Source organism: Mastacembelus armatus, chromosome 12 (assembly GCF_900324485.2).
Source record: "Mastacembelus armatus chromosome 12, fMasArm1.2, whole genome shotgun sequence".
Lineage (NCBI taxonomy): Eukaryota > Metazoa > Chordata > Actinopteri > Synbranchiformes > Mastacembelidae > Mastacembelus > Mastacembelus armatus.
In genome coordinates, this window is record NC_046644.1 from 14,359,956 (window position 1) to 14,386,548 (window position 26,593).

Genomic DNA, 26,593 nt, shown 5'->3' on the forward strand with positions numbered 1-26,593 from the left:
TACTAAACACAGTTGATTTAGTCCTTTAGGGTCATATAAATTTCACTCCAAAACTTCTGTTGTTTTAAATGTAGCGTTGAAAAGTTGCCTTCTGTTCAAATGTTTACTGATTTTAACTACAGCTGTTAAAAAACAAGGACTGCTCATATATTTACTCTTTAGTTGCAAATTTACTGTAAATGAAGAAAAAATATGAATTCCAAACACATACATTTGCCTCAAAGAGCCTCAGAAAAAAATGCCAATATATTTTTGAGGTCTTCAGTAAATATTGCCTGGAGCACAATATACCAAACTCATGAATATTCTCTGTTTCTGATCAGGTTATTCGAAACTTTGAGCTGATGGGCCGGGTCAACCTGGACCAGCTGGAGATGATAAAGGAACAAGGAAGCAGCGCAGAGGAGGAAGAGGAGAGAGAAATAATGGAGATGCTAGTAGATGGAAAAATATGTGCCGTGGAGGAGGACTATAACGAAGGAATGGAAGGAATGGAAATTACAGAGAATGTGGTGGAGGAGCAGACAGAGGTGGAAGATGAAGAGACAGGGGACAACATCAAAGAGGAAGAGGAGGAGGAGGAGGAAGAAGAAGAGGAAATCAAAGAGGTCCTGGAGGAGAGATCTGTCCTACAAGGTAAATACAAATGATCTTTATCACTCTTGTGTTTTTATCTACTCCTGCTCATTCATACTGTTGATAGAACCTTATAAATATGGATCTAATACTACATTATGTGAACAAACAAAATCACAGTTAGAACTTAAAATCAAGCTTGAAATTTGATATGAGCATATTGTATTTCAACTTGGATGGGTGACATTACTGCTCATTAAAATGACGCTTAATCCTGACTGTTAATAACTGTCTGTATCAGAATATTTGAGTCCTTCACTGTGTTTCAGACTGTGAAATAAATGTTTGCTGAAAGAACAAATGTATATTCCACACATGAGGAATACTCTTTATCTGTCATATATCAGAGCTATCTTACAATATTTTTTTTCAAACCGAGTGGAATCATATTGTAAAAGGGTATTTGCTGAGAAGCTTTTTTCTAACACAAAAATATACTGGTCTACACAGGAGCCAACATTAATTTCTAATACATTAATATTTAGATTTGGAAACTGGTGTACATTACTTATGGAATGCCAATTGCAGATAAAAAATGAAGAAACTCTATCAATGAATAGCATTTTTAAGTGTTGTAACAAATAGAACCATGAGCTTAAATCAGATGACTATATCCTGAGACTGAGCCATCATTTGAACTTTCTCAGAGGTCCTTGCATCTCCTACGAGTAGCAGCAGCAGCAGCAGCAGCTCTGGGCTGAGCGGTTTAGAGAAGCGTCTTCCCTGCGAGTTCTGTGGCCGCTGCTTCACCAACAGCCTCGAGTGGGAACGACATGTCCTTCGACATGGCATGTTAGTACTGTCTCCTATTTCTCCTTTCCATAAACTGCTCTTGTGTGTGTGTGTACTTTCACAACACAACAAGCTGCACCTGTCTTTTACGGACCTCTCAGTGGGCCATATAGTGAAGAAGCTGCTACTCTTAACATCGAACTACAAGGAAATTCTAGGGGCTAGGCTGCATGGATGACAATGTTGGTCTGTGCAATATCTCAGCATGCATCAAATTGATTGGATTTTGGCTTTACCTCTACACCAACTACCTCGAGGTTAACATTTTTGTGGTCTTGACTCAGAGGTGGATTTGTTGGATTGCCATAAAATCTGACACGTTTATTTATTTTATTACTGTCTATCTTATTTTTGTTCATATCTTTCCACATGTTAGAGCACTTATTTATTCTGCTTGTGTCATTTTCAGGATGGTTAACAACAGTCGGATGCACACCAGCACCACATCAGAAATAGAGGCCTCAGCTTCATCTTCTACTGGCTCCTCTGTCTTGATGGACAAAGGACTGGACCTGTCCAGCAGCAGAAAAGAGGAAGAGAACCTTGCTGATGTGTCACTTACGAGTCAAAGTCAGTATATAGAAGACAAAGATATGCTTGACACCAAAAAGGATCAACAGTTTGGTTAAGTTTGGCCTCTTGGGATATTGTGCTCTAAAATGCTAACATAGGGTAGGATCGGCACAATCAGCACTGAGGTGGATCTTAAAATACCACGTCAAAGGAAACAAAAAGATTGAAACTGAAAAAAGTTTATGAGTTGGTGCATTATTAGATTTTAGCTTGTTACATATATAAGTATTAGGTTGTGCTGCATAAAACAGTTGAGCTCTTTAAATGGGCAGTCCCCTAGGACAGATTTAATATATTGGTAACCAATAGTGAACAGAACTCTTTATTGCCGACATTCTGGTCAAATCCACAGTGAAAGATCCCACCTAGATAAAATTAAGCTATTTATAAAGAATGTTGTCCAATACGATAACTAAATTTAGCATTTTATTATTTGAAGCACCTTTTGCACCCCTTCTCATCCAAAACAGGGGTACTGTAAATTTACCTAAAAAAAATAAACAGGATAGGGAAGCATTTACAACTGTGACCCACTGCAGAACTACCTTTTCTTGTTTCTTGTTAAAATTTGAGACCTTTTTCATCTTAGCCTTGTGTTAGGTATTCCTTGAGGAAGAGTCGCACCTTATCTATTTTAGTAAAATCATAAATCACATATTCTTCACTTATAGAAATACTGACAACTTCCCCAATTGTTTGTACCAGATTGCTATATATTAAGTCCTTTAATGTTATACAGCGTACAAGCCTTGGGTCTGTGGCACCATTTGCATTTGTCTAGTAATTTCACAGATGAAATTGTGGGAAAATTGGAATTAGTTTAAATATCTTTTCTATTGTTTGTAGTCCAGGTTACCTGTATCACAATGAACCTGTGCCATCAGCGGATCAGTATAACAACAGAGATATGTGTCATGACTACCTATATATTATAGGTATCTGTTAAGGGTTAGTTTGGAACATTAATACAGGTTTTAACATTTGTGGCATCTTGAAAAAAGAGACATCGATTACACTTGTCTTTTCAGTGCAGCACATATGATTGGATGAGCCAGAATCCAACTTTGTCAACATATTTTAGAGTAACCTTATTGTTAATGACAGATGGTTGGAACTCTCTCTGAGATCCAAACCGCATGAACCTCTAGGTATGATTTGGTTCATTTGATGATACTATGTACAGACCAAGTGTCAACCACCATGGCTGAGTGCTGACTCCAGTGCACAAGTGCCTTAAAATGCAATTCCTCTAATGGCCACTGTATGGCTTCAATTGCTGTAAAAAGTGAAGTAAATATGAAAACACCTGCAAGAATTTATGGTATCAACAGCTAATTCCACTGATTCTAATGTGTGCCTTAGTGGCAAATTTTAAAATAATTCAAATACTTATTTAAGTTTTATAAGAAATATTATTAATATTTAATAAAGAGCAGATTAAATCAAATTAGATTCAACTTTATTGTAATTGCACAGAGTAATTACGAGTAAAACCAAATTCTACATAGCTAGAGATTTTGCTGTCACCCTAATCCAAAGGAAGTGAATAGAATTTGATTTGTTATTCTTATGTCACTGAAAAATTAGAGTAGTTTTTATTGGAGTAATTTTATATTGAGTAATCCCCATGAAACATGTTTTACTTAATTATCTTTAATAAATGGAAACACAGTTAAAAGCAAAGGTGAGTGAGTGCTGCTATTTCAATAACAGTGTTTTTAAATTGCACCACAAATTCCATCCACGATTATAGTCATTTTTCCTTGATTGACAAGTGTCTCGGCCTTTCACAGTGAGCCTTGGTGATTACCTCTTTTTCAGCCAGGTTCCTCCACATCATCATATTTAGACGTTCAGGCCCCAAATGACTGACACTGAGCATTACACTCAATCAGCCTACTGCCACATACACAGCCACGTTTTTCATACAATCTGTGTCCAGTTTAGATATGATGGGATACACTGAAAGGACAAGTGTAACAAGGTCAAAAATCTAAAACCATATATATATATATATATATATAGAGAGAGAGAGAGAGAGAGAGAGAGAGAGAAAGAGAGAGAGAGAGAGAGACAGAGAGATAACATGTGCTATTGGGACTTTATTTTGAAGACCGAAGATTTTGAAGGTTTCAAACCCCCCAACTTAAGTCCCGTTAAATTCTCTTCCTGTATTAATACAACTGTCATAGCCTGCATTTACGTTTTTTTTAGACAAAGTTCTCATGTTACTGTGGTTATTGACAAAAGGCAGAGATTGTATGTGTTGGAATTTGCTGCTTGAATGCCCTAAAGCCTTATAAAACGTGAACAGCAATTAAGTCCAATTTATGTCCAATTCCAGTAAGACCAATAAGCAACGTTAAACAATCTGAAATGAAATGGCTGATAACTACAGTATCTTGTGGAAGAACACAGTATATCCAGTTCTATTCTTGGTATTGAAATATTTACCAAGCCTGCTGTGTTTGCTGCTTGAATTGTCTTTCCTGACGATTGAACCGTTGATGGAAACGGGAAATCTGGGTTTGGACCATAGACTTTAAGAATTAGAGTTGTATGGGTGAAACCCAGGTAAACTACATGTTTGCAGCCATGTATAGAAAACAAAACTACTTGTTAAGTGTTTGAACTGTGGTGTTTCAGAAAGGATACTTTAACTTTTTTTGTTTAGGTGTTCTTATTTTTAAAAAATAAAAAAAGTAATCTAAAGATGATAGCTAATCCACAGGGGCTTTTTGTGTCCCTGATCAAACATTATTATGCTATTGTACAATGTCTGGTTACAATAAATTATCTCTTTTTGTACTGTAATGGGAATGAGCAGATAGGAAGTGCAGTGTGATTGTACAAAATTTAAAAACATGAAGGAAAATGATGCAGTTCTCCAATAATTAATGGCTATGGCTTTTATTATGAAGAAGAACATGACAGAGACAAGAAAACTAGTTCCTTTTGGAGCATTTTACCTAAACTGTTTGGTCCTTTTCTGGGCTTGTCCAATATCTGGGTTCCCAGTTAACCTACCAATCCTGCTGAGATCTAGCTCACTAATGTCTAATTCAAAATCTGAGTCTCCAGTGTCTTCTATCCATGACAGTGAAGGCATCAGCTCGCCTGAGTAGGCCTGCCCATAGTCTACAGTCAACAATAGGTGGGAATGTAGCAGCCCCACTCTGCTCCTCAGTCTTTGTAATACCTTTAAAACCAGTTGAGTTTGTGCTCAATCAAAAAGCCCTTTTCTGTTTTACAGGACCAGCTTGTAGCTTTTTGAAAGTAAAACTGTTTGAAAACTGTTGTTGTAGTAATAAGCTTTGTAAGGCAGCTTGTTGCCCAGCTCAAAAGCCCAGTGTAAACAGTACGATGAATTGGGACAATCTGGGTAATGAAGCTGTCAACCCAAAATTGTTTGTTGTTCTGTGAGCATTTTAATAGAAAATAACTATGAATCCCTCACTGTGTGCAGTCTCTAGACTGTAATATTCCCATTTTACCCAAAGTTCAGCCCCTGTTGACAACACACTGGATACTTGTATATATGTTTAGTTTGTTTCTGCTGCATTTCTCTTTTCAAACTGTTGTCTCCATAGTTTGACACTAGAATCTCTCCTTCTTGCCTTTCTTCCCATATAAATCTGATTACCTGATGGTGGGTTGTGATGTTGCCTAGAATGATTGTTTACAATTTTATTCCATTTATCTCTGGATATTCTGTAAATATTGTAATTCATTGTCTTTTTTTTAACTTGATAATAAAGTTATCAGATAACATTTGATAGTGTATCTCTACACTTTCTTGCAGACGTAGCATAAAATTTTAACTGCATCTTAAAATATAACATTTCCTCACTTAACATTAAGATGTAAGACTGTACTACAGGATGTAATGTTTATATATTTTGAGAACATTGTGTTTTTTTTCCTGCAGACTTGATACCCTTGCTATCATACATAATATCACTTCCTCCTGCAGGATTTAGAATTTCCACTGAATTTCCACAAAATATGGTAGACAGTCATGCTGATGAAGAGTTGTAATATCTTGGGAGATCCTGTGCTTTTTCACGTAGCTCCATAATCTTGTCAAAGTTACGGTTTGTCAGACACTTGATACTCATGAGCAAATCCCTGTTAAACTGTCATTCCCATCATCTTTAGCTATATTTGGTTTTTAATGCTAATAAGCAACTATGATGGCAAACACCTACCAAACATCAACACATTAATGTTGTCATTGTAGCATATTAGTCTGGTAATGCTGCTTTTACCCCATAGAGCACCACTGTGTCTAAGTATATGCTCACTGAGCCACTAGCCAGCCTGCAGACTCTAAGTCTTGTTAGATGCAAAACAGGCTGTGTAGCATTTGTTGGTCAAACTCAGTGGAAACACTGGAATTTGATGCAGTAGTTTACAGAATTTAACTCCTCCTCCTTCCAAGATAATTATATGCTCTGTTAGATAGCTACATGGCTATTCATTCTAGCCTTTGTTCAACATATTTGCCATTTTTAGTGACATATACGATTTCCTTTGTAACATGTCCACAGAGCCTTTGAAACAACCAGTAATAGTCTGCAGCTTGTTCACAGGAAATAGCTCCCGGCAGAGAAGGCATCCCACTGGCCTGCACTTTGTGTTACACCCTTCGCTTTCTTGCTCTACGCCACTCCACACCCTGCTAGAGCGCTACTGAACAAAACCACAAACCCTGCAAATGTCAGTCATCAGCGTGTGTACGTCTTAGTGTCTGCGTAATGTCCATGCATGAAATACTGCAGTTCTGGCAGCCTAAATACAAAACCATTTACATCGACATCTTCAGAACTAGACTTCCATATGGTCCAACGTCTTGCCATATCACTAAGAAACAACATTTGGAATATCGATGTCATCTGTATTTCTGTTCCTGCCTATTTTATAAAGGGGCTTAGACTTTATTTTGGATGTCTAATGTCATCCATTAAAAATATCTCTTAAGTCACCAGACATCAGACTGTAATCTCGGTGTCTCACCACTTCAGAGAGGGCAGATGGCAGACTGACGACCCCTGCAGACAGGCGCAAGAGGCACAGCCATGGTGGGGAGAGGGGAAAGGAGGACACTGCTGCTGCTGTTACTCCTGCTGCGTAGCGAAGCAACATAAGGAATGCCTGATGAGCGTATGCTCAAGCCAAGGCCAGTGAGGACACTACTCCTGTCGTAATAACTGGATGATAGAGAGAGTGAAGGAGAGGACTGAGCAGAGATGGAAAAGTCAGGAACGAAGAGGAAGGGAGGGGAAGAGTCGCACAAGGACAGGGAGAGACACTTGAGAGGAGTGGGAGATAAAGATAGACTCACAGACATAAAAAGTAAGAGGGAGTCATATGAGAGTAAGAGAGAAGTGGCCTGGGGAAGAGACCCTACTGAGCTCCAGCATTCAGAGCAGAGTTACACTGTGTGTAACCCCACCTGTGACCATGGTAACTGTACACAAAGACGGCACACAGTCATAGCTTTGAAATGCTTATATGTTAAAACTGCAGGAAAAAGTTGGACTAAAACCCTAACAAAAATCCAACGACTAAATTATAACTGAAACATTTTTATTTTCATCTAAAGACTAAAATGAAATCAAAATCAGGTGTCCTACATGTTAATATCTTGTTCCCATGCTTTAATATTTCATGGCCCTGCATTAAATAGTCCTCTCAAAGTCAGAGGTGGGCAGCATGTTATATAAAAGCCAATATTTGCACTTTTTAGAACATATTTCAAAAATAATAATTAATTATGCAGGACTATATTTTCAGAAATTTTCAACATTATCAGCTCATGTTTAAGACGACTGTTGTCAAGGCATGATCATAATAAAAAATCATAGAGTATTGCATTAATAAACAATTTAACAGTAAGTTATATAAAGCAACTAACTGGCTCAACACTAACAAACTACACCAATTAAAATGCTGCTTACATGTTGATAGGCTGTAGAATATTAACACTAAAAAGAGAGTACAATCTGCATAATGAGTGCTTTTAATCCATTCACTACATTTTGCCAAATATTTCTGTATTTCTACTTTTAGACTTCTTACCCAGGACAACGTTAAATGCAACACCTCTCCTGTGTGTGTTACTGTTTGCTGCTTATTCAATTCACCAGTGAATTTAAGTGAATTTAAGCGCAATGAAAATTGGCGATTTTCACGGCACCTTTAAAGTTGCCCGGCGGGGGCGCTGTGGCCTCACTCACCGACACAGAAGAAGAGAAAAGCCATGGCGGCTGACAGTTTGTAATGACCAACGAAAACAGCAAAGATTCCTGCAAGTTGGATTTTACACCGTTTGAACCGGATCACGGAATAAAAACTCTGTCGACAAAATGCAGATAACTTTGAAAACCCTGCAACAGCAGACATTCAAAGTCGACATCGACGAGGAAGAGACGGTGAGAGTTGAAGCCATGCATTTGTGAAGGGGGTGGAGTGGGAGTTGGGTATGTCCTGGAAACGAGTGACTATTTGTAATGGTAGATAGGTCTGGGTAAACAACACAGATTAGTTTTAGTTTTCCCGACTGTCCAGGTTATCATGGTTTAGGTTTAACGTGGGAGTTGAGAGAAATTACTGTTAGTTAGTTATTAATTACCTGGTTATGAAATTAGCTGACGTTAGTTTGTATTGCCAACATTTAGCCGTAGCCCACTAAAAGGTCCAGATGAGGGGGATGACAAGTTAGTTAACTGTAGTTTGTGACTGAGACAGTTAATATTATTATTACTAATCATTTTATTATTAAGATACTATTGTGATTATGTTTGTTGAAAACCTAAGTCAACTAACTAACGTCAAATCCAACTTTAACCATTGTTGACTGAAGGATTATTGATGAGCTTTGACTGAATTAATTCGTTAGTTTTTTTTTGATTCTATCAGTAATTTGAACTGACAGTGAAGTTGTTAGGCTTAAGAGTCAGCAGTGTTGTTATGAATTTAACTTGACCTACTGCACCCTTTGGACTTTACTTTAACTCATGTTCACATTATATCACAGCTGGGAATGAGGGTTGGTTTTATTTGATAGTAAAACAGGTTCAGTCAATAAACAAGACCTGATTATTCCTCCCCCTCCTCCCCTTCATCCTCACCCTGCAGGTGAAGACATTAAAAGAGAGGATTGAACAGGAGAAGGGGAAGGACAATTTCTCAGTTGCTGGACAGAAACTCATATATGCTGGTAAGTTGCAACTGTCTCAGCAGTTTTAATTATGACAGTAATCAATACCTATTGTTAATATGGTTGATTGTTGATGGTTTGTTTTCTCCATTCACTGATTAATCATCTGGTCTGTAAAATGTCAGCAAGTTGTTTTCTCTGATGAAAAGTCCAAAGTCCAGGGATAAAACATTTACTCATACATACAACCAAAAGCAGCAAATGCTCACAAATGAAACACAGGAACAAGGGAAATTTGGGAGTTTTTGTTTGTTTAATGGCTTAGTTTAAGTGATGGAACTTTTTTTTAAACATTTTAATTATTTTTCTCTCACTTGACTCATATCAATGAATTGACAAAGGCAGCTTTAGTTTGACCTCTCCTTAAATGATCCCATTTTTAAATAATAGTTTTTATCCTTCCTGTATAGGCAGTCACCACATTCTCAGTGATCTACTGTAAGAAGTGCTGCCTTGCATGTTATTGTGTTTGTTTACTGGGTGTTAACCTACTTGATGCAATCCATTACACCGTTCAGTGATGTTTGCATTGTACTGTATTTGTGATGCTGATAGTGACATGGAGGTCTGTTGGCAAGCGACACAAGACTCGCACAGGTCATGAAGCACCTTGTTCATCTATTGTTTTCACTGTTGAAACTCACCTTTACTCTCATTTTCTAGTCTGTTCTAATGAAGAACCAAACACAATCTAGCTGCCACCTTGATAAGCTGGTATATACCGCATGTTTAATCAAGCCTGTCACAGTTTGACTTCATGCTAGTGGTTTCTCCTGGTTCACTGGGATCCCTGCCTTTCTTGTCTGCATGCTGTGTTCTGTAGAGTCTAAGCCTGCCATAAAAGATAATGTGGTTTTGAGCTTCTAGTGTTAAACTGCAGTGCAGACCTTAACCATATCAAAATAATTAATGCATTTTAAATGTTTGAAAGCTGAATGGTAAGAAAATGTAGCCTGCATTACAGCATTCCTTTAATGTTCTCCTGTAGTATTTATGGTCTCAAATGACAAGGGAGAGTGATTCCTGAATGTTTATGGTAGAAATGTTGCACAGTGGCTGACAGCTTCTCATCATAACCCAGCATTAAAAATACTGGATGCTAAAATATAATTGAAACTGCTGACTGCTGTTTATTCTGGTGGTGTTCCTCATGTGGGTCCCTTGCTCACACTGCTGAGCAGTTTCAATGCTTTTGCAGAGCACTATTTTAGACAGCTAGCTTAAATTGACTAAATCTAAAATGGATTGATCCTAATAATAGCTGTCCTCTCTGGTTGGATGGGTTGTATTCTTATGCAAATGTTCATACACTGGATCTGTTGTACTTACCTATTCAAAGCTGTAAATAAATGTGTAAAATGATGTAGGAAAAATAGATTAGGTGATATATAAGAACAGTGCTGCAGAGAAGGTTAACACTATTGCTATTAATATACACAGAACTGTGATACACAGTGTTGCTATTCCTGACATACCTACCCTAATTTGTTTAAACAAGCTTTGCAGTTATCTGTCTTTCAAAAGACAGATAAAACTTGAAGAACATGGAGAAAAACAGGGAGTACTTAGACTTAGTTTCTTAATTCTGTACTTTGATATAAAGCAATTCAATACTGCAATGGAGGTTGACTACATTATATAGGTTCTCTGCATGTATAAGCATATTATAATATTTTAAACTGGGGGTTTGCTTGACATACATTATGTGGTTTCTTAGTCATATAGAGTCATGTGCAAAAATGTTTAGGCACTGTAGATATTTAGATTCTTATCCATCAGACAATACCGGTTGCATCCAAGTTTCTTTTGCACCATTAAAGTGACACCAAATATGCAGTCAGCATTATGCAGAACTATCATGTGATATGATCAGGCCCCCACAGCGCTCTTATAACGTCATTGAGTCACTCCGAGATTACACAGAGAAACCGAAGACACTGACACAGCCTAAGTCCACAGAAGAACTGAAGAAAGACTACAAAACAAAAGCTGTACGGTATAACAAAAAAAATCAGAGTGGAGGCAAAAGCATTCAATCTATGAGCTCAACCGTTTTCTGTTCAGTAATTCAAGATAATACCATCTATTGTTATGGCTGTTACTGTAATTATTGAGTTAATGACAGAAAAAGCCAATAGAACTGGGACTCATTTTTGTTTCTTCGCAGGTAAAATCCTCAACGATGACACACCTCTCAAAGAATATAAAATTGATGAGAAGAACTTTGTTGTCGTCATGGTAACTAAGGTTAGACATAATAAGTGACAATTCTTTTCTTTATAAAAAAAAAAAATGGCAGGTTTTGTATTAGGAACAGAGTGGATGATTATTTTTGTAGAACCTTATGCCCTTGAATGTTATGAGTGTGAGCTAATACTGAACCATGACTAGGTTTTGTAATCCTGTCTTTTCTTTGCCAAACACTCCTGTCTGTTAGGGCTGTTGAACAGGCTCTTGTGGCGCATATGAACAAGTAGCTCAGTGTGATCTCTGCTGACCTGGAGTGGGGTCAATGTTATCCACCCCTGGCTCTGGTTTACTCCTATATAATACAACAGAGTAACTTGTTCTAAGCAAAGATAAAGATATGGTTAGAGATTGTCCTATTCCTAGTTGCACAAAGAAGGGAGCAGCATATGTTCTTTTTCCCCTCAAAATATACATCCATGAGGCAAACTAAGTTTGCTAGTTAGTATATATGGCAGAAACCTACATCATACAACATGTCACGAGTCTATGGTGACCTTTAAGAGTATAAATTACAATTGCCAAGATATTATTTAAGCCAAGGCATCCCAAAGTAAGATACAACCCAAAATCAACATTTTGATGAACCTATAAACAGATGACCTATTCTTTGATACTGGAGAAGTGACACTTATATTTTCTAAATTGTCTTACAGCCTAAAGTCACCTCAGCTGCAACACAACCTTCATCTGCCACTTCAACTCCCAGCACTACAGCTCCCGCAGCACCTCCAACCGCATCGTCCAGCTCGGACAGCCCAACAGAGCATGCCTCTACAGACAGAAAACCAGAGGAGAGGCTGTCTTCAGCTGCTGAGCCAGCCTCCACTCCTGCTGGGTAAAGATGGGTAGATGTTTATCTTTAACTTTTTGTCTAATTTTATTGTCTTGCTTTCAGAATGATGCAGGTCATGCCTCACCTGAGGTCTGTTGTCTCTTGCAGAAGCTCTGAGGCGTCAACAAACACAAACCTAATTGAAGAGGCAGTTTCAACTCTTGGTAAGCTCCATTTGTAAATCTAATTTGTAGGTCAATAGCTCAGCCAAATCATAATCCACAGCTCCCCATGGTCACATGCTCTGAACTTTACAAATATTGCTTTACTCAGGCTAAACCCTGCAGGTCTTAATTATTGTGAGTCATGTAGCCATTGATTACAGTTTGGGGCAGGTTGTTTTATTTTTATGGAACACAGCAGAAAAATGTACCTTTACTTATGCTAACTTTTAAAAATTCCCCCCCCCGTTATGCATAAGTGATACATTATCACAGTATTACATTTAGATGTGTTTTCTGAACATTTTTATGTTCAATACTGAAATAGAATTTGATATTACTTCACAAATATTAAGGAGGTCATAGGGCTTTGTGTGTTCCTTTAGTAACAGGCCCATCATATGACGCCATGGTGAACGAGATGATGCTCATGGGCTACGAGAGGGAACAGGTGGTAGCAGCTTTGAGAGCGAGCTTCAACAACCCAGACAGAGCTGTGGAGTACCTGCTCACAGTAAGAACAAATATGTCAAGTATGACCAGTCCAGCAAAGCACTCTTAACAGATGACATTGTAGTTGTGAAACTCAATATCACAACTAGTCACATTGGCTTGTTCAGCATATGTGACATTTTTGTGTAATTGTTTCATTTGATTACCTTTTCCTACAGGGTATACCAGGAAGAGGTCAGGGCAATGCATCAGGGCCAGATACAGTTGCACCTCCAGTCAGTGGAGCTCCAGCTGCACCCACAGGCGGTATTAGCACCCCTACCAACACTGGCTCTTCACCCAGTACTGGGGGAGGTAAAGGGACCATACTATTTTGCATATTCCAGCAGCCTCGATGAGCAAATGTTTTTCTGTCTGTTTTCTTGCTTCTTGCTGCTTAAACCTTCTCATTCATATTTAATCTTTTCAGTCAATCCCTTGAGTTTTCTGAGAAATCAGCCCCAATTCCACGTGATGCGACAGCTGATCCAGCAGAATGCTGCCCTGCTCCCTGCCCTGCTGCAGGAGATTGGTAGGGAAAACCCAGAGCTATTGCAGGTAAAGTACTGCCAGACTGATGTATTTTAAGTCTGCATTTGTTAAAGGCACTGTATAGCATAATTCATTTCTTGATTTAAGCATTAGAGTTGCAAGTTCTTTAAGGGACTGATTCTACACTGAAAGTTCAGTTTACTTTTCCCAAGAAATAAACCAGGCTTTGAAATAAGGTATCTGCAGTAAAACATCATTCAATTCACTTCCCTAACAAAAAGGCTAGAGATAGAGATATCAAGAGATATTTTTACTAAATATATAAATGAAACATTAACTATATTTTCTCACCTGCTGTGAAACTGGTATTAAAATGATCTTAAAAGGCTAAAATAAATGTGGCAAATCCACATAAATCCTGGTAAAACAGCTTTGTAAATTGAGCTTTGTATAGTTTGGGAAAAATTAAAAATTGCACTTTTGTAAGACTTAAAAGTTTTAATAAAAAGCTCCTATACAAACTGCTGAGAGTTTAAGAAAGACAGGCATTTTTGAGACAGGCTTGTCTAATGAAACAACCGAGTTGTTTTTTGGGAACTATAGGATTCAGTGTTTTGGAGCTTACCCCATACTACAGATGAAAAACCTGGAATCTATTACAACTGCCGAGGAACAGTGAATGGTTTCTGTGCCTCCACACAGTCATATCTAAACTCTTCATTTACCATTTTAGGAGATTAGCAACCACCAAGAACAGTTCATTCAGATGCTGAATGAACCAAATCCAGAAGCAGTGCCAGTAGGTGGGGGAGGCGGGACAGGAGCAGCAGGGGGAGCCGGAGGGACGGGAGGTGCTACACCTAGTGGAAGTCACATGAGCTACATTCAGGTCACACCACAGGAGAAGGAGGCCATCGAGAGGGTGAGGAGGAACACAACACTATCACTAACCTTCTCTGACGTCTAAACATCAGTGCTGCTTTACCAAGAGTGCTGCACCTCACTTTCAGTTTTATTCTTCACATAGTGGAATCTGGTGAACATGAAGCACAAATAATTTTCTTATTGAGCTAGCTAATTTGCATTTTTTTTCCTCTTTAATTTCAGTTAAAAGCCTTAGGATTTCCAGAGGGACTTGTTATACAAGCCTACTTTGCCTGTGAGAAGAACGAGAACTTGGCCGCCAACTTCCTTTTACAACAGAACTTTGATGATGATTAAAACCCCATCTTCATTTTGAGTTACTTTTCTTATTTCTTCCTCTAATTTTTGATTGCTTATATTGATTATATGTGTACAACAAAGCCTTCTGAATTTCCAAAAAAGTTATTACACCACCTCTACAATGATGTCTTAATTAACACTGGATCATTATCACAGGGACAGGCTTTTGTTTGTGATCAGTTTGAAATGGAAGAGCAATTAAAGTTAAACAACTTTGCATCAGAAATCACGTGTGTTATTGATTTTTTTTTTTTTTAAAACTCAGAACAATATGATTTATTTTTATCTATATGATTTGTAATGGCAGTATGTTTTTACATTACAAGTGAGGGTAGCTCAGGGTAAACCTGACTGGGTATGACAGTATTCAGGCACTCTGTCCTATTTTTTAAGTTTAATGGAGATGAAAAGTTAAACTTGTGCATAAACAAGATATATAGCATGGGTTTTCTATTTAATATCACTCATCTGCGTTGAAATCAGCATTTACTGATTCTTGGCAGAAGCTGTGTAAACAAGTCTTAACTGCAACAGATATATGAAAACATTGTAACATGTATATAGTTTACATACATGTGGTAAGGTAGACTGTCATTTTTAAAGAAAAAAATAAAAATTTCAAGATAAATGAAATCTGTGGCTTTTTTCTTTTTTACAGAAATCTAAAAATTGTCTATGACAGGGTAGGCTACCAATATTCCTTGAGGGTTCCTTGTAGGCTGCCCTACTTGTTTTTCAACTATCCCTGCCCTTCCCACTGCTGTTTACCTGGATCAGGTGTGTTCAGTCAATCAGAAGCTGGACTTCGGGCGAGAGACTAGGTCCACCCTAGGACACATAGAGACAAACATGCACATTTCGAAGTCAGAGTACCCAGAGAAAATGCCAACTCCACACAGAAATTTGAAGTACTTTGTGTTGAACAGGATTGGAATACAGAACGTTATTGCTGTATGGTGAAAGTGCTATACTGTCCACCCACAGAACAAAAAAAAGAAAACTTTCTGTTTGAAAGAACACTAAACAGACCAGAATCTGTTGTTAATGAGATAGTTCATGTGGTACTAACAGAAAAGTGATTAGCATGAAGTTTAAAGACCACAGGTAATTGCTTATTTACAGTGACCTATCTGTTTTTGCTGCTCTTACTTCAAGATTTTTACATTGACAAATGTAGAATTTTATGAAACATCTAAAAGACAGTTTCACACAGTGCACACATTTCAAGAAAAAAAAAAGGAGCAATGAGTTTCCTTAAAATTGAATTTGCCTATAGGGGGCAACATAGACCACAATATGTTTCTGTAGGTCAACACTCAAAATCAGCCTGAAGATATGTGACTTGTTTACCACAAAATGTGGTCTGAAAGTATTTGAAACATATAAGTAATTGGAAGAAATGTGTGAATTGTTAAATTACCATGTAAGACCACATGACAGTGTCACTGTAAACATGGGTTTGTTTGAGAATTTCAGTCATTTGGGCCTTTCTTTTAATTAATGACATTTTGCAAAGTGCTCTGATGTTGCCATACTATATAGAGCAAACTAATACAGATGTGATTCTCTGAAAATCAAATACCTCAATGACTACAACATATTTGGGCTTTCTTTGGTATTGTATTAGCTGAGCTGTCTCAACTGTCAAGTAGACACTAAGCATACAACAGGGTTTCATAAATCTAAATTTTATTTTGTATTGTTGTATGACCTTTCTGTGAAAAACAAAAGTAGATGCATAGAATCTTGTAGAATCATATTAAATCATATAGCAGAAACAAAGACATTGTGTCAGTGTAGCATCATTATGGGTTTTATTCATATTATCCACCTCAGAGCTCAGATCAGCTTTGGTATCACCTTTAAATGTCAGCCAGTAACTTGGTTGTCCTCCCCATTCTTCCTCCTGACAGGTGGAAAGAGAAACCCCATGGAAACAGGAGATTGTAGGAGTGTATTTTTTTTTTTGTTTTTAATGGCAACATTGTGTTAGTTTGCCTGCGGCAATCTCACCATTATCAGGGGGATATTGTGTGCAAGCTGTTTGTGAGCTATTGCTGCCATTTAAATGTGCTTCTCCATTACATGGCCAGGGAAATCTACAATTACTATAATGATGTTCAAGGAACTTGCATGTCATTTTTTATGTAACTTATATCACCTACTTTATTGCACCAACATTTTTGTTTTAATTGTGGAGAACAGTTTAAATATGGAAGAACATAAAGGTGATCATAGCTTTCTTACTTCAAATACATTTTGTTTTATTATACTGTAAAATACAAAACAATAACAAAGAAATTTTATTTACAAATGTACAAAATTTAAGATTATATTACATATTTAGGCTATAAACAAATGAATCTTTGTTCAGAGTTACTCATTCAATACAAAAATATGAATGTCTCATATAAATTATTGCACTTTGCAACCGCAGTGCACTGAAGATTGCCATCACCATTTAAAAAGTGAAGTGTTCACCTGATTTATGTCAGATTGTGGAAGAGAGGTTTCAAAGAAACACACAACTATGTAGCATTTTTTTTTTTTTTATAGTTTTCACCCATTTGGTATATTTTCCTTAATCTTTGGTACCTTTTCCTTACAAAAAAAAAAAAAAACTTTCTTCAGATTCACTGAGCACCATTCTGTATAAATTAATATTGTACCTGAAATTAATGGCATTACAGGTGAAATGTGTATATAAATATAGGTTAGGTTTGTTTATTAATACAGTATTTTAAACAGTGTCTAGTTGTTAACAGAGCCTTTAATGGCATGTTGCTGGTGGAAGGCCTTTGGAGATGTGTGTCTGTTGCTCCTGGTTTCCCTGACAAAAATACATTTCCAGTTAAAAGTTGTTGGCACCTGGTCCTCCAAGTTTTGTCGGTTAAATAAGACAAATTCCAGTTTGGTCCCTTTCATAAAAGTTTACAACCCTGACTGAGAGGTCTTGTCGAGTCACCTGCACAACATGCACAGATAGGATCAGTCTTGAGAGAAATTCTAGGCTCTTTAGAAAGTAATGCTCTTTTTTTGCCATGAACACCACAGCTTGTCTTGTTGCTTGACAATGGCTTGAAGGCAAATAATGGTTTATGAAGTGTAAATCATAAATTTGTTCAGGGTTCTGCTAACATTTTTTCTGGAGCCTTCATCCATTGCCATCCAGTATCGTCCTCTAAGCAAGTCTCATAAGTGTCTCTTCATATGGAGAGCAAGGTGATCTGACCTTGAGAAGGCCCGGTCGCATTTCTGACACTGAAATGGCCGGTGGCCCGTGTGTTTCCTGTAGTGACGTGTGAGCTCGTCCGAACGTGCAAACTTCCAACCACAGCCATCCCAATCACAGTGGTAAGGCTTCTCCCCTTTGATGGGAACACAAACATGGAGCAGTTAGTGCTGGCCCTGAGGTTAAACTGGCACAACCTTCCCCACCGCCAGGAGAAAAGAGGTCCATCCTGTCCTGCAGCTAGTGCATAAAGGCCAAGCTAATCAGCCCATGGTTTGTATTTGAGCAGGGATCAGTATCAACCTGTTTCACAGCACCTGCTAAAACAGCTCCTCCAACCCATCCCCCACACAACTTCTAAAGATTATTTATATCCTCTTGCTTTTCGTAACTGATATTTTTGCATTTTGCATTTTTTGTTCTAATCTCGGTGTGTCTGTGAGGGCGGTACTATGAAAAAGGTGTTTTATCATGACTTTTGTGTATTTTATCATGTTTTATAATGCTTTGTACTATTTATAAAGCACAGTGTAACAGTTTTGAAAGTTGCTATATCAAAACATCTTTACTTACTTGCATCTAACCCTAATTCATGACTCAGTAATTACATGCTGATAATGTGCAGCTCACATTTGTTGTCTGTTTATAAATCTGAACATTGAAGATAGTAAAAAAGTCACAAAACTGCAGTGTTCAATAACTGAATAAAACGAAACCTGTGCTGCTTGATGAGAAGACAAAAAGCCATCTGCATGTGACTTAAACCAAATTCAAATGGGAAAATATTAAGTGGATTACAGAACAACAGCAGTCACATACCTGTGTGTGTACGATGATGAGCTTTGAGGTGGGAGCTCTTTGTGTAAGTTTTCCCACAGCCAACATAGTCACACGTGTGTGTGGCGACTCTCTTCCTGGGCCAGGAGCGTCTACCACGTTTAGGCTTTGGCTCCTCCGGCAAGCAGTCCCCGCTGGAAATCATAAGGGACTCTGTGGATTAAAAAGATCACGATCAACATCATCTTATGTTTTTAAACGAATAGTCAGTGAATAAATATATCAGAAGCTATGCAGTACAATAAGGTCACAGATTCTCATGTTTGGCTATGTGAATGTAAGATCATTTTACATTTGTGGGTTTGCTGAAGAGAGCACTTATGACAAACAAATGCAAAAATTAGAAATCTTTTTATCAAGATTAAGATGCATTGAAACATCACTTTCCTTATTAAATAGCACAACTAGTACAAAACGGGCAGTATTTCGAAAGACTCAATAGTACGATCGTAAAAAAAAACAAAGTGGTACAATCAAAAGAAACCTCAAATAAGCCTGGTTTAGCTCTTCAAACATCACAATACAAACAATAAACACGGATCTTATGAGAACAATAAAATATCTGTATACAGTCATGTCATATTTATTTTGACTGATTTAAAGATAATTATGAAGAAAAAGATATTTGTCCAAGGCCATGGGATGAATTGAAACTTTATAAATCACTGGTTTTATGGGCTGGGGTATAATTAAATAACTGGACTTTGATTTTAAATTCCAGTTGTCAAATACATGTATGTATGTATGCATTTCCTTTGACTAATGCACAAAGTCTTAATAATGAGAATAAGAAATGTGCTCTAACCTTGGTACTGCATGGTTGATGGCTGAGGGAAGGAGGTATAGCCCTGTGGGGAGCTATGGTGGTATGCTTGGGAAGCTAGAGGGAGCTGAGAGTGGGAATGCCCCAGCCCCTGGTGCTCCCGGCTCAGAGGATGGTCTGGGGACAGGGAAGAGGATGAGGGTAACCTGCCGGCTGTCATGGGTCGCGCTGCGCCAGGGAACCCGTGTAGATCCAGGTGGCTGGGGCGCTGCTGCTGGCTCCCTCGGCCCTGGGAGTTTACCCCAGCCATGTGTAGGTCCATGGGCTGAGAGATGGTGCAGTTACTGGGGTTTTCCTGCTTTATCCTGTGGCATGTAAAGGACGGTGAGGCACGTGAGGGAGTTGGGTCTGACACAGCGTTAACGCAAGCTTTGCTTACGTTAATGCCTTGGCTGTATTCTCCCATGTCCATTGTTGTCTTGACTACAAACTTGCCATGGAGGCTGGTGGGGTGGAGGTATGCTGGATCCAATTCGGGCCTCATGAGTTCTGCCACAAAACCTCCGGAGGGGGAAACGTCATTGATATCTGGGATGGTATAAAGCAGCTCATTGGCAGTGTCCTGAGGTGAGGGCAGAGGGTAAGATGAGGAGAAAGAGCCAGAGGAAGGAGACAAGGCCTGAGCAGAGCCGCATGCCATGGCCTCATCCTGCTGGTGCTGTTGCTGCTGTTGCTGCTGCTGCTGTTGAAGAATGGAATTTGACAGAATAAAGTCGTAGTCTAAGTCCAGGTCTGGCTCTGTGTCTTTCTTGGACATGCTGGGGCTTGTGGTGCTAGTGGCAGTGGGATGGTCTGGGTCAGGACAGTTGCTTCCGGTTGGCACGCTCGGTCTCTTAAGATGGGACAGCTCCTCCTTCCATCTCTAGAGGAAAGTTACAGAGGTATTAAAAACTGCACTTGTAAAAACTGCATGTTTGCGTCACGTTACTGTTTACAAGATAAAGAAAGTGGAAAATCACAGTAGGTTTTGTCCCATTCACTTAGAAACTAGTGCTTGTTTTTAATGGACAGGGTCTGTGGATACAATTATAAGTGAATGCTTCAAGGAGAAAACTGTAATGCAGAGTAATACTTCATACAACAGCTCAGCTAGAGTTAAGTCTGGTGTAGCAAGTGTCCTTGGCACAGTTCACTTCCTAGAATACAGATTTGTCTTATTCGTCATCAAAGTGCATTGTAAAGCAGTGAGCCATATATAAAACAATCCTGCTCAGAGTGCCAGCAGGAGATTCCTAAAATCCAGGAGTGCCCTATGAAACAACCTCTCATAACCTGCTATTCAGACTGGGAATCAGGATTTCCTATGGGGGTTGTGTTACAGTCTTGCTGAAAACCAGCTATAGCAGTGTAAGTAAAGTGGTGCACGCCCCAGCACAGTGTGGTGTGGTGTGCCTGTGCACATAATAACATGGAAAACAACTACACTGTAAATAAACTGCACTGGCTTCATATTTCCCCTGACAGATTCTTTGATGCCCGCGGCCATTTGGCACGTAGGAAGAAATGACCACAGGCTACTCACTAAATTGGCACTTCCAGTGGATTTACTCTTGACCGTGGGTCCGCTGGCAAACGTGGAAATGGATGGCAGAAGCGTCCCACCTAAAGCCATCTCGACGTCATTTGGAGGCTGCCTGAAATTAAACAGAAAATATTGTAAATCCTTGTGGAGGGCTCCTAGACCAGCGGGTGCAGCCTCCGATAGTCCCACAAGTAGATGTTCATCTGTCAAATCTTGTTCTTAAAAGTTTCTGAAGCTCCACACCTCATCCGTGAGAATCTGGATGTGGAGTCCTTTCGGTTGTTCTTCGCTGTGACTGCACTGGTTTTTGCTTAAATATCCCCGGGTTTTAAAGTTTCTGTTTTGCGTCGCGCCTTATACTATGTTCCAGGACATGCTGCCGCTGCGGGGCGCGCCTGGTGGAAGCGGCCAGACAGACCGATTTTTAACGCTAAAGCGAAATTTAACGGGAAGACAGAGAGGCGACGGATGGGGGGAATCCCTCGCGCCTGTTGCCATGCAGAGACCGGCAGGCTGAAATGAGACAAGCGCGTGAGAGGTATCCTTAAATCACACGAGCTGGACACGCCTTCGTTGCCCTGCAACGGCTCGGAAAAACATTAGCGCGAGGGAGGGAGCACGTGAGGGGAGGCTGGAGCGAGCAGGGAAGTGAGAGAGGGAGAGAGAGCGAGGTTTGTTTGTATTCATAGCAACGGGTACCTATCCTTACCGCTGGTAAAACGTGGGTGATACGCGCATCTTTTCAGCCTGATTGACATGGGAACAACAATGGCTTTTATTAAATTATGTGCAGAGGTTCACCTGCAGGCATGGGCATCTCTTGGACGGTCGAGAGCTTACCTAAGCATACTCACTAGTAAAGAAATAGCAATACAACAATGTAAAAAACAGCCTAACTTGTGTTGCCCCAAGGAAGAAATTTGTTGATATACTTTTATTGACCATGCCTAACAGTTTCATTTTTACCCCAGACACCAGCCAGTACTCTAAAGTAGTCCAGAAATTATTAGTTGTTTAAGTGATGACAGAAAATCATTTGGCAACAATTTTCCTTTATGTGTTTTTAAAGAAAACGATGTCAAAACTTCACTGGCACCAGTTTCTTGCATGTTAAAGTGCTAGCTTCTCTAGAAAATAAAAAAGGTTCTTCGTATTTTAATTTGTAACAATAAGAGTAATAATGTTACACGCTGTTACATGCATGCATTAGCTTTTTGTGAAGTACTGTGGCTTTAAAACGTTACTTACATTTGAAACACAGCAAGAACCCCAGTCAAACTCTTGTCATAAAGCAAAAGTAGATTGATTTTCAAGTGATAATATATACAGTAAAATAATGTTATCAAAGAAGCAACCTATAAGTAATTATACAAAGCATTATGGGAACTTTTATGTTGGGTTTAAATTACATACCTGGATTGCAATAGGCTACAACACATGCATGCACTTACAAAGCAATGTCATTTAAGTGTATTTTTTGTTTTGTTGTACTTTTGACAGTGACTTAGTTTTGTAGGTAGTACATGTAGCCTACATAGACAAACTTTATTAATCACTGAAGGGAAGTTCAAATGATACATCTATATTATACATAAAGACATATAATACTCTTACATGCTCATAGTCACAAATTGTCAAAAACAATTAGTCTTAAACTAGTGATCAAAACACATATTGACTCATAATACAAATACAATACTAATGTGATTTGTAGGAAATACAGGTTTAATTAATCTGAATTAAAAACACACACCCTAAATTTCCTCCTGTCTGTTTTAGTATTCCTTAACACAGGCATCTGGGACATTTGCATAGCAAGCAACATTAATTAAGCCAATCTTTAATAAACAATCTATATTTGTTTCCCTTGCAAATTACACACATGAAAAAGACTTACTTTAACACTACAGCCTAGAATATGCTCTATGGGAAAACATTTACCTGGGAACATTAAATTGCTGAGAACCGTTTAGCGTTGAGTTTGAATTGGGTTCAGGCAGTGTTTGCAAAAGCAAACAAAGCACTTGCCACTGATCCTGCTGCATCAGGATCTTGTCTGTAAGGCATGTCAACAAACATGCCGTCACTCTAACAGAACATATTGCCTCTAAATGTCAGTTGGTGTCTTCATTCAGAGTTTTACATTGCATGAATGCATGTTGGGCAAACAAACAGTGGTGGGAAAGCTATCGACTACAATGGTATGCAAACTTTGTAAATACAAAATGTATCCTGTTGGGCAACCCATAAATTAGCAATTGATTTATTAAGAGTGAGACACCGCTACAAACTCTAATACATACTACTGCAATAGCATAGAAAATGGTCTTGAAAACTGACTTTAAAAGAACGGAGTGTCTTTACATCAGATTGATGGTAGAGAGTGGAGAAACAGAGAGAAAGGATAAGGGAAGAGAAGATGGTTGTGTGCTATTCCTGACATAGTATCATCAGGGTCACTTAATATTCTTATGCCTGTATAAATTATATCAATCAAACACACTTTGCACACTTAACTGACTGTAGTGATGAGAATCAGAAAGACCAAGCTGGAATAAGCCTACCGTGCCCACAATGGATCCTCTGTGTAGTACAATTCCAGATACTGACATTATGTTAAAGGCATGGAGAAATAACTCCAGCAAATGGATGTGTAAAGATTGAGGTTATGTTATTGTCTCAGTACTAACGTGATACTTCAGAGATGTAATTTCAGTGTCCCAATGATGTTGTTTCACTGTGTTCTGCATGGATAGAGAATATCATACTGCTAGATATCTAGACACTTACCTAAAGAAGTGTCTTTCTTGTTTTTAAGGTGACCTCATGCAACGTTCTAGGCTGTGCTGAAAGTTTTGGCCGATCAGACATTTAGCATTTTCAAAACAGTCGGTTCAAGTGACACAATTATGCTGTTATGGTAATATTTAAATAGAGATCAAACACTGTTAATAATGAAGTTCAACAGTTGTGAACATTGATATTATGTAAACATAGTGTGAATATCCAAATAATTTAACTGCACAACTCTTGAGTATTTAGGCTTCCCCCCATTCTTGGTTTGCATGTAACTGACATGGTTTTCACTGGTATCCTTCAGTCAAGTTCCCCCTCCTGGAAAGCACCCAAGTGAATATGCGTACCAGCGGATCATAACTCCAGATATTGAGGTTTTCAGTGCTCTTTTCCAGATGCTGTTCAGTAATTAAAAAATAGCTTTCATTCTTTTCCCCAATTCTTGAGAACTGAGTTGGTTTTTTTGTTTTTTTTTTCAGTGCTGCACTTTCCTCCACTCCTCTTTATGTTTGTTCTAATACAATCATATATGTAGGCACATTCTACCTGTTTTGTCACCCACGGTGAAGCTGAAGAACATCTGAACAGCTCAAGCAACAAGACCCTAAATGTAGGTTTAATAATTATGTCCTCTGGCACTGCAGTTAAGACTTGAAGAGCAATAATTACTATCTCAGATGGAATTAGAAGACCTCAATGGTACCACACAAAAGGGCTCAGTTTAAAAAACAGTTCACAATAAAACATGTCATTGCAGAAAATGTCCACAATTTCAGTCATTTTGCTCTAATATTTAACTCCATAAAGTAGCATTTAGACAATATCATAAAAAACAACTAAAACAAATACCTTGCTGTAAATCTTACTAAAGGTTTAGGACTTCTGATGATACAAAAACTCTCAGATGATATAAAACATCCACATTACAAATTATGTAGATATAACATAACATTACATAAGTCACTATCTGTAGTCAGACCTATCAAAAGTGTCTTAGATCCTTCAATTACTGATCTTGAATGATTAACCACATCCACTTGTCTTTTTCATTCTTTTAACTCCAAACCTGTTACTGTGGTCCAGACATTCACTAACAAGTGGAGCCTACATAAATCATCACAGTGACAGAAATTGGTTATGGTCAGTTTTATTACAGAACAGTTCTGTATTTGTTTTCCACACAGGGCTGGTTGACATGCTATGCATATGGATGAGGTCTGAGTCAGTGGGCCTGTTTGTTTGGACAATCTCAGCCAAGCCTTTATTGCTGGACAGAACTGTGGTCAAGCTGAGATGCAACCAACCAACACTGAGCTTTCATCATGTCATACAATTTAGTAGTGTGCTTCTACTGGTGTAGCAAAATGTGGTTGAGGTGTGGGGTGGTGGTCGTGGTCATGTTGCATGGCTTGTCTAAAGTGAAATGGGTTTAGAAGAGAAAGCAGAGAGATGGAGAAGCCAGCAAGAAACAGACTGAGAGGCAGAAGAGAGCTCCTGCCGGGCGGCAGGCTGTCCAGCCTTTGCCTGCCCTGGGATTCCTCGGCAGCCTTAAATATGCCAGTTATTTTTAACCGGCGACGTAACAGAGCCCTGCGCCAGCCCCTCTGTTACAATATTTCCTTTCTGTCAGGAGGGGAAATGGAGGGGAGCCACGCTTCCTGGTCACGTGATACACTTGAGGCGGCCGAATAAGAGCTTTACAGCAGGGGAAGTGGGGAAGAGAAAATGAAGGGAGCTTGGATGGCTGCCTCATACCCACACACCAGCCCACATATTCACTCAGCACCTCCTTCTCCAAATTTTAACCCCCTCAGCCGACCAGATGAGGCGTCAGATGAGGCAGTCAGTTTTAATCAGGTTTACAGACGTCAGAAGCCAAAAGGCCCAAAGCAGAGATTTGTGTCCGTGAGCTGCGGAGGAAATGAGAGTGTGGCTACAGCACATCGGCAGACAGAGAGACAGGGGGAGGACCCTGTTACGTCAAGCCCCGGACCCGCCAGGATTAGAAGCCTCTAAAAAGAAAAGGCCTGGGACTGGACTGCCAGAGCTGGAGAGAATGTGTTTCTCTGTCTGTCTGACATGGGAGAATAAGGGACTTCCCATGAGCTCACCTTGTTGACATACAGAGAACTTGGACTGGCTCATGTCTTGATCTGCACTAACCTCACTACCAGAAGAATTAGTACCAGCCTCACATCATAGACCATATTGTGTGACTGCTTTTTATTGCTTCACATGCACAGAGGACATGTTAGTTAAATTGATTAGCATGAAGAAAATGTCAGCCCTAATTTAGCTTGAGTACATATAATACCATTGGATGCTGGGCTACATGACAGAAAATACAATATGGTGTGATTCCACACTGTTATGACCAAAGTTGGATCAATGTTAACCCAGTAATTTGTAGTGTGATGTCTAAGCCACTTAAATGTTTTTGCATTGTTATGAAACTAACAGTAATTGACATTCACATTTAGAGATGGTTCAGATCTTTAAACCCTAGAATTTCATAAAGTTTCGATTAAGGCAGTTCTTCACAGGAAAAAGCACGGCCACTTCGTAATAATATTATGGACTTCGCAATAATCTAATAATAGCAAAAGTTGAACTGAAATGAATTCAACCTTAGGCACCTTTCAGGATGAAAAAAGAATCCAGATGTGAAATAACCAATTCTATTGATTGGTAATCTTGATATAATGTGTG

General features: G+C 38.8%; 3 protein-coding genes across 8 annotated transcripts in view; 2 read left to right on the top strand and 1 right to left on the bottom strand.

Annotated features, from left to right (window-relative positions):
• Positions 1-5,772, top strand: part of znf462 (zinc finger protein 462) — a 45,521-nt gene extending 39,749 nt beyond the window's left edge. For 4 of the 5 annotated variants that reach the window (XM_026297487.1, XM_026297491.1, XM_026297488.1 and 1 more), the window contains exons 11-13: positions 324-636; positions 1,284-1,428; positions 1,838-5,772. In XM_026297487.1, the coding sequence (XP_026153272.1) occupies positions 324-636; positions 1,284-1,428; positions 1,838-2,057 (678 nt within the window). In that variant the 3' untranslated portion in view covers positions 2,058-5,772. The remainder of the gene's footprint in view (positions 1-323; positions 637-1,283; positions 1,429-1,837) is intronic. The other variant, XM_026297492.2, reaches the window with a different exon arrangement.
• Positions 5,773-8,220: 2,448 nt separating this feature from the next.
• Positions 8,221-14,900, top strand: rad23b (RAD23 homolog B, nucleotide excision repair protein). 2 transcript variants are annotated; one of them, XM_026297493.2, is made up of 11 exons: positions 8,221-8,435; positions 9,142-9,223; positions 9,779-9,820; positions 11,391-11,470; positions 12,127-12,308; positions 12,414-12,469; positions 12,853-12,980; positions 13,138-13,273; positions 13,389-13,516; positions 14,184-14,372; positions 14,558-14,900. In XM_026297493.2, exons 1-11 carry the CDS (start codon positions 8,370-8,372, stop codon positions 14,669-14,671), a joined length of 1,203 nt encoding a protein of 400 aa, XP_026153278.1. In that variant the 5' UTR covers positions 8,221-8,369; the 3' UTR covers positions 14,672-14,900. The 2 variants fall into 2 exon arrangements, with proteins under 2 accessions (XP_026153278.1, XP_026153279.1); XM_026297494.2 differs by lacking the exon at positions 9,779-9,820 and having other exon boundaries at positions 8,222-8,435.
• A 1,270-nt stretch (positions 14,901-16,170) lies between these two features.
• klf4 (Kruppel like factor 4) lies at positions 16,171-21,620 on the bottom strand. Its single transcript, XM_026298170.2, has 5 exons — positions 21,332-21,620; positions 21,089-21,200; positions 19,549-20,428; positions 18,726-18,896; positions 16,171-18,042 (listed from the first exon to the last, which is right to left on the bottom strand). Exons 1-5 carry the CDS (start codon positions 21,334-21,336, stop codon positions 17,867-17,869), a joined length of 1,344 nt encoding a protein of 447 aa, XP_026153955.1. The 5' UTR covers positions 21,337-21,620; the 3' UTR covers positions 16,171-17,866.
• Positions 21,621-26,593: the final 4,973 nt, after the last annotated feature.

Coding starts and splice junctions, on each gene's coding strand:
- rad23b (XM_026297493.2), top strand. CDS start 8,370: ATGCAGATAACTTTGAAAACCCTGCAACAGCAGACATTCAAAGTCGAC. Junction 9,224..9,778: donor ACAGAAACTCATATATGCTG/GTAAGTTGCAAC, acceptor TGATGCTGATAG/TGACATGGAGGTCTGTTGGC. Junction 14,373..14,557: donor AGAAGGAGGCCATCGAGAGG/GTGAGGAGGAAC, acceptor CTTTAATTTCAG/TTAAAAGCCTTAGGATTTCC.
- klf4 (XM_026298170.2), bottom strand. Junction 18,897..19,548: donor ATCAACCATGCAGTACCAAG/GTTAGAGCACAT, acceptor TTTAATCCACAG/AGTCCCTTATGATTTCCAGC. Junction 18,043..18,725: donor TCATCATCGTACACACACAG/GTATGTGACTGC, acceptor TTCCCATCAAAG/GGGAGAAGCCTTACCACTGT.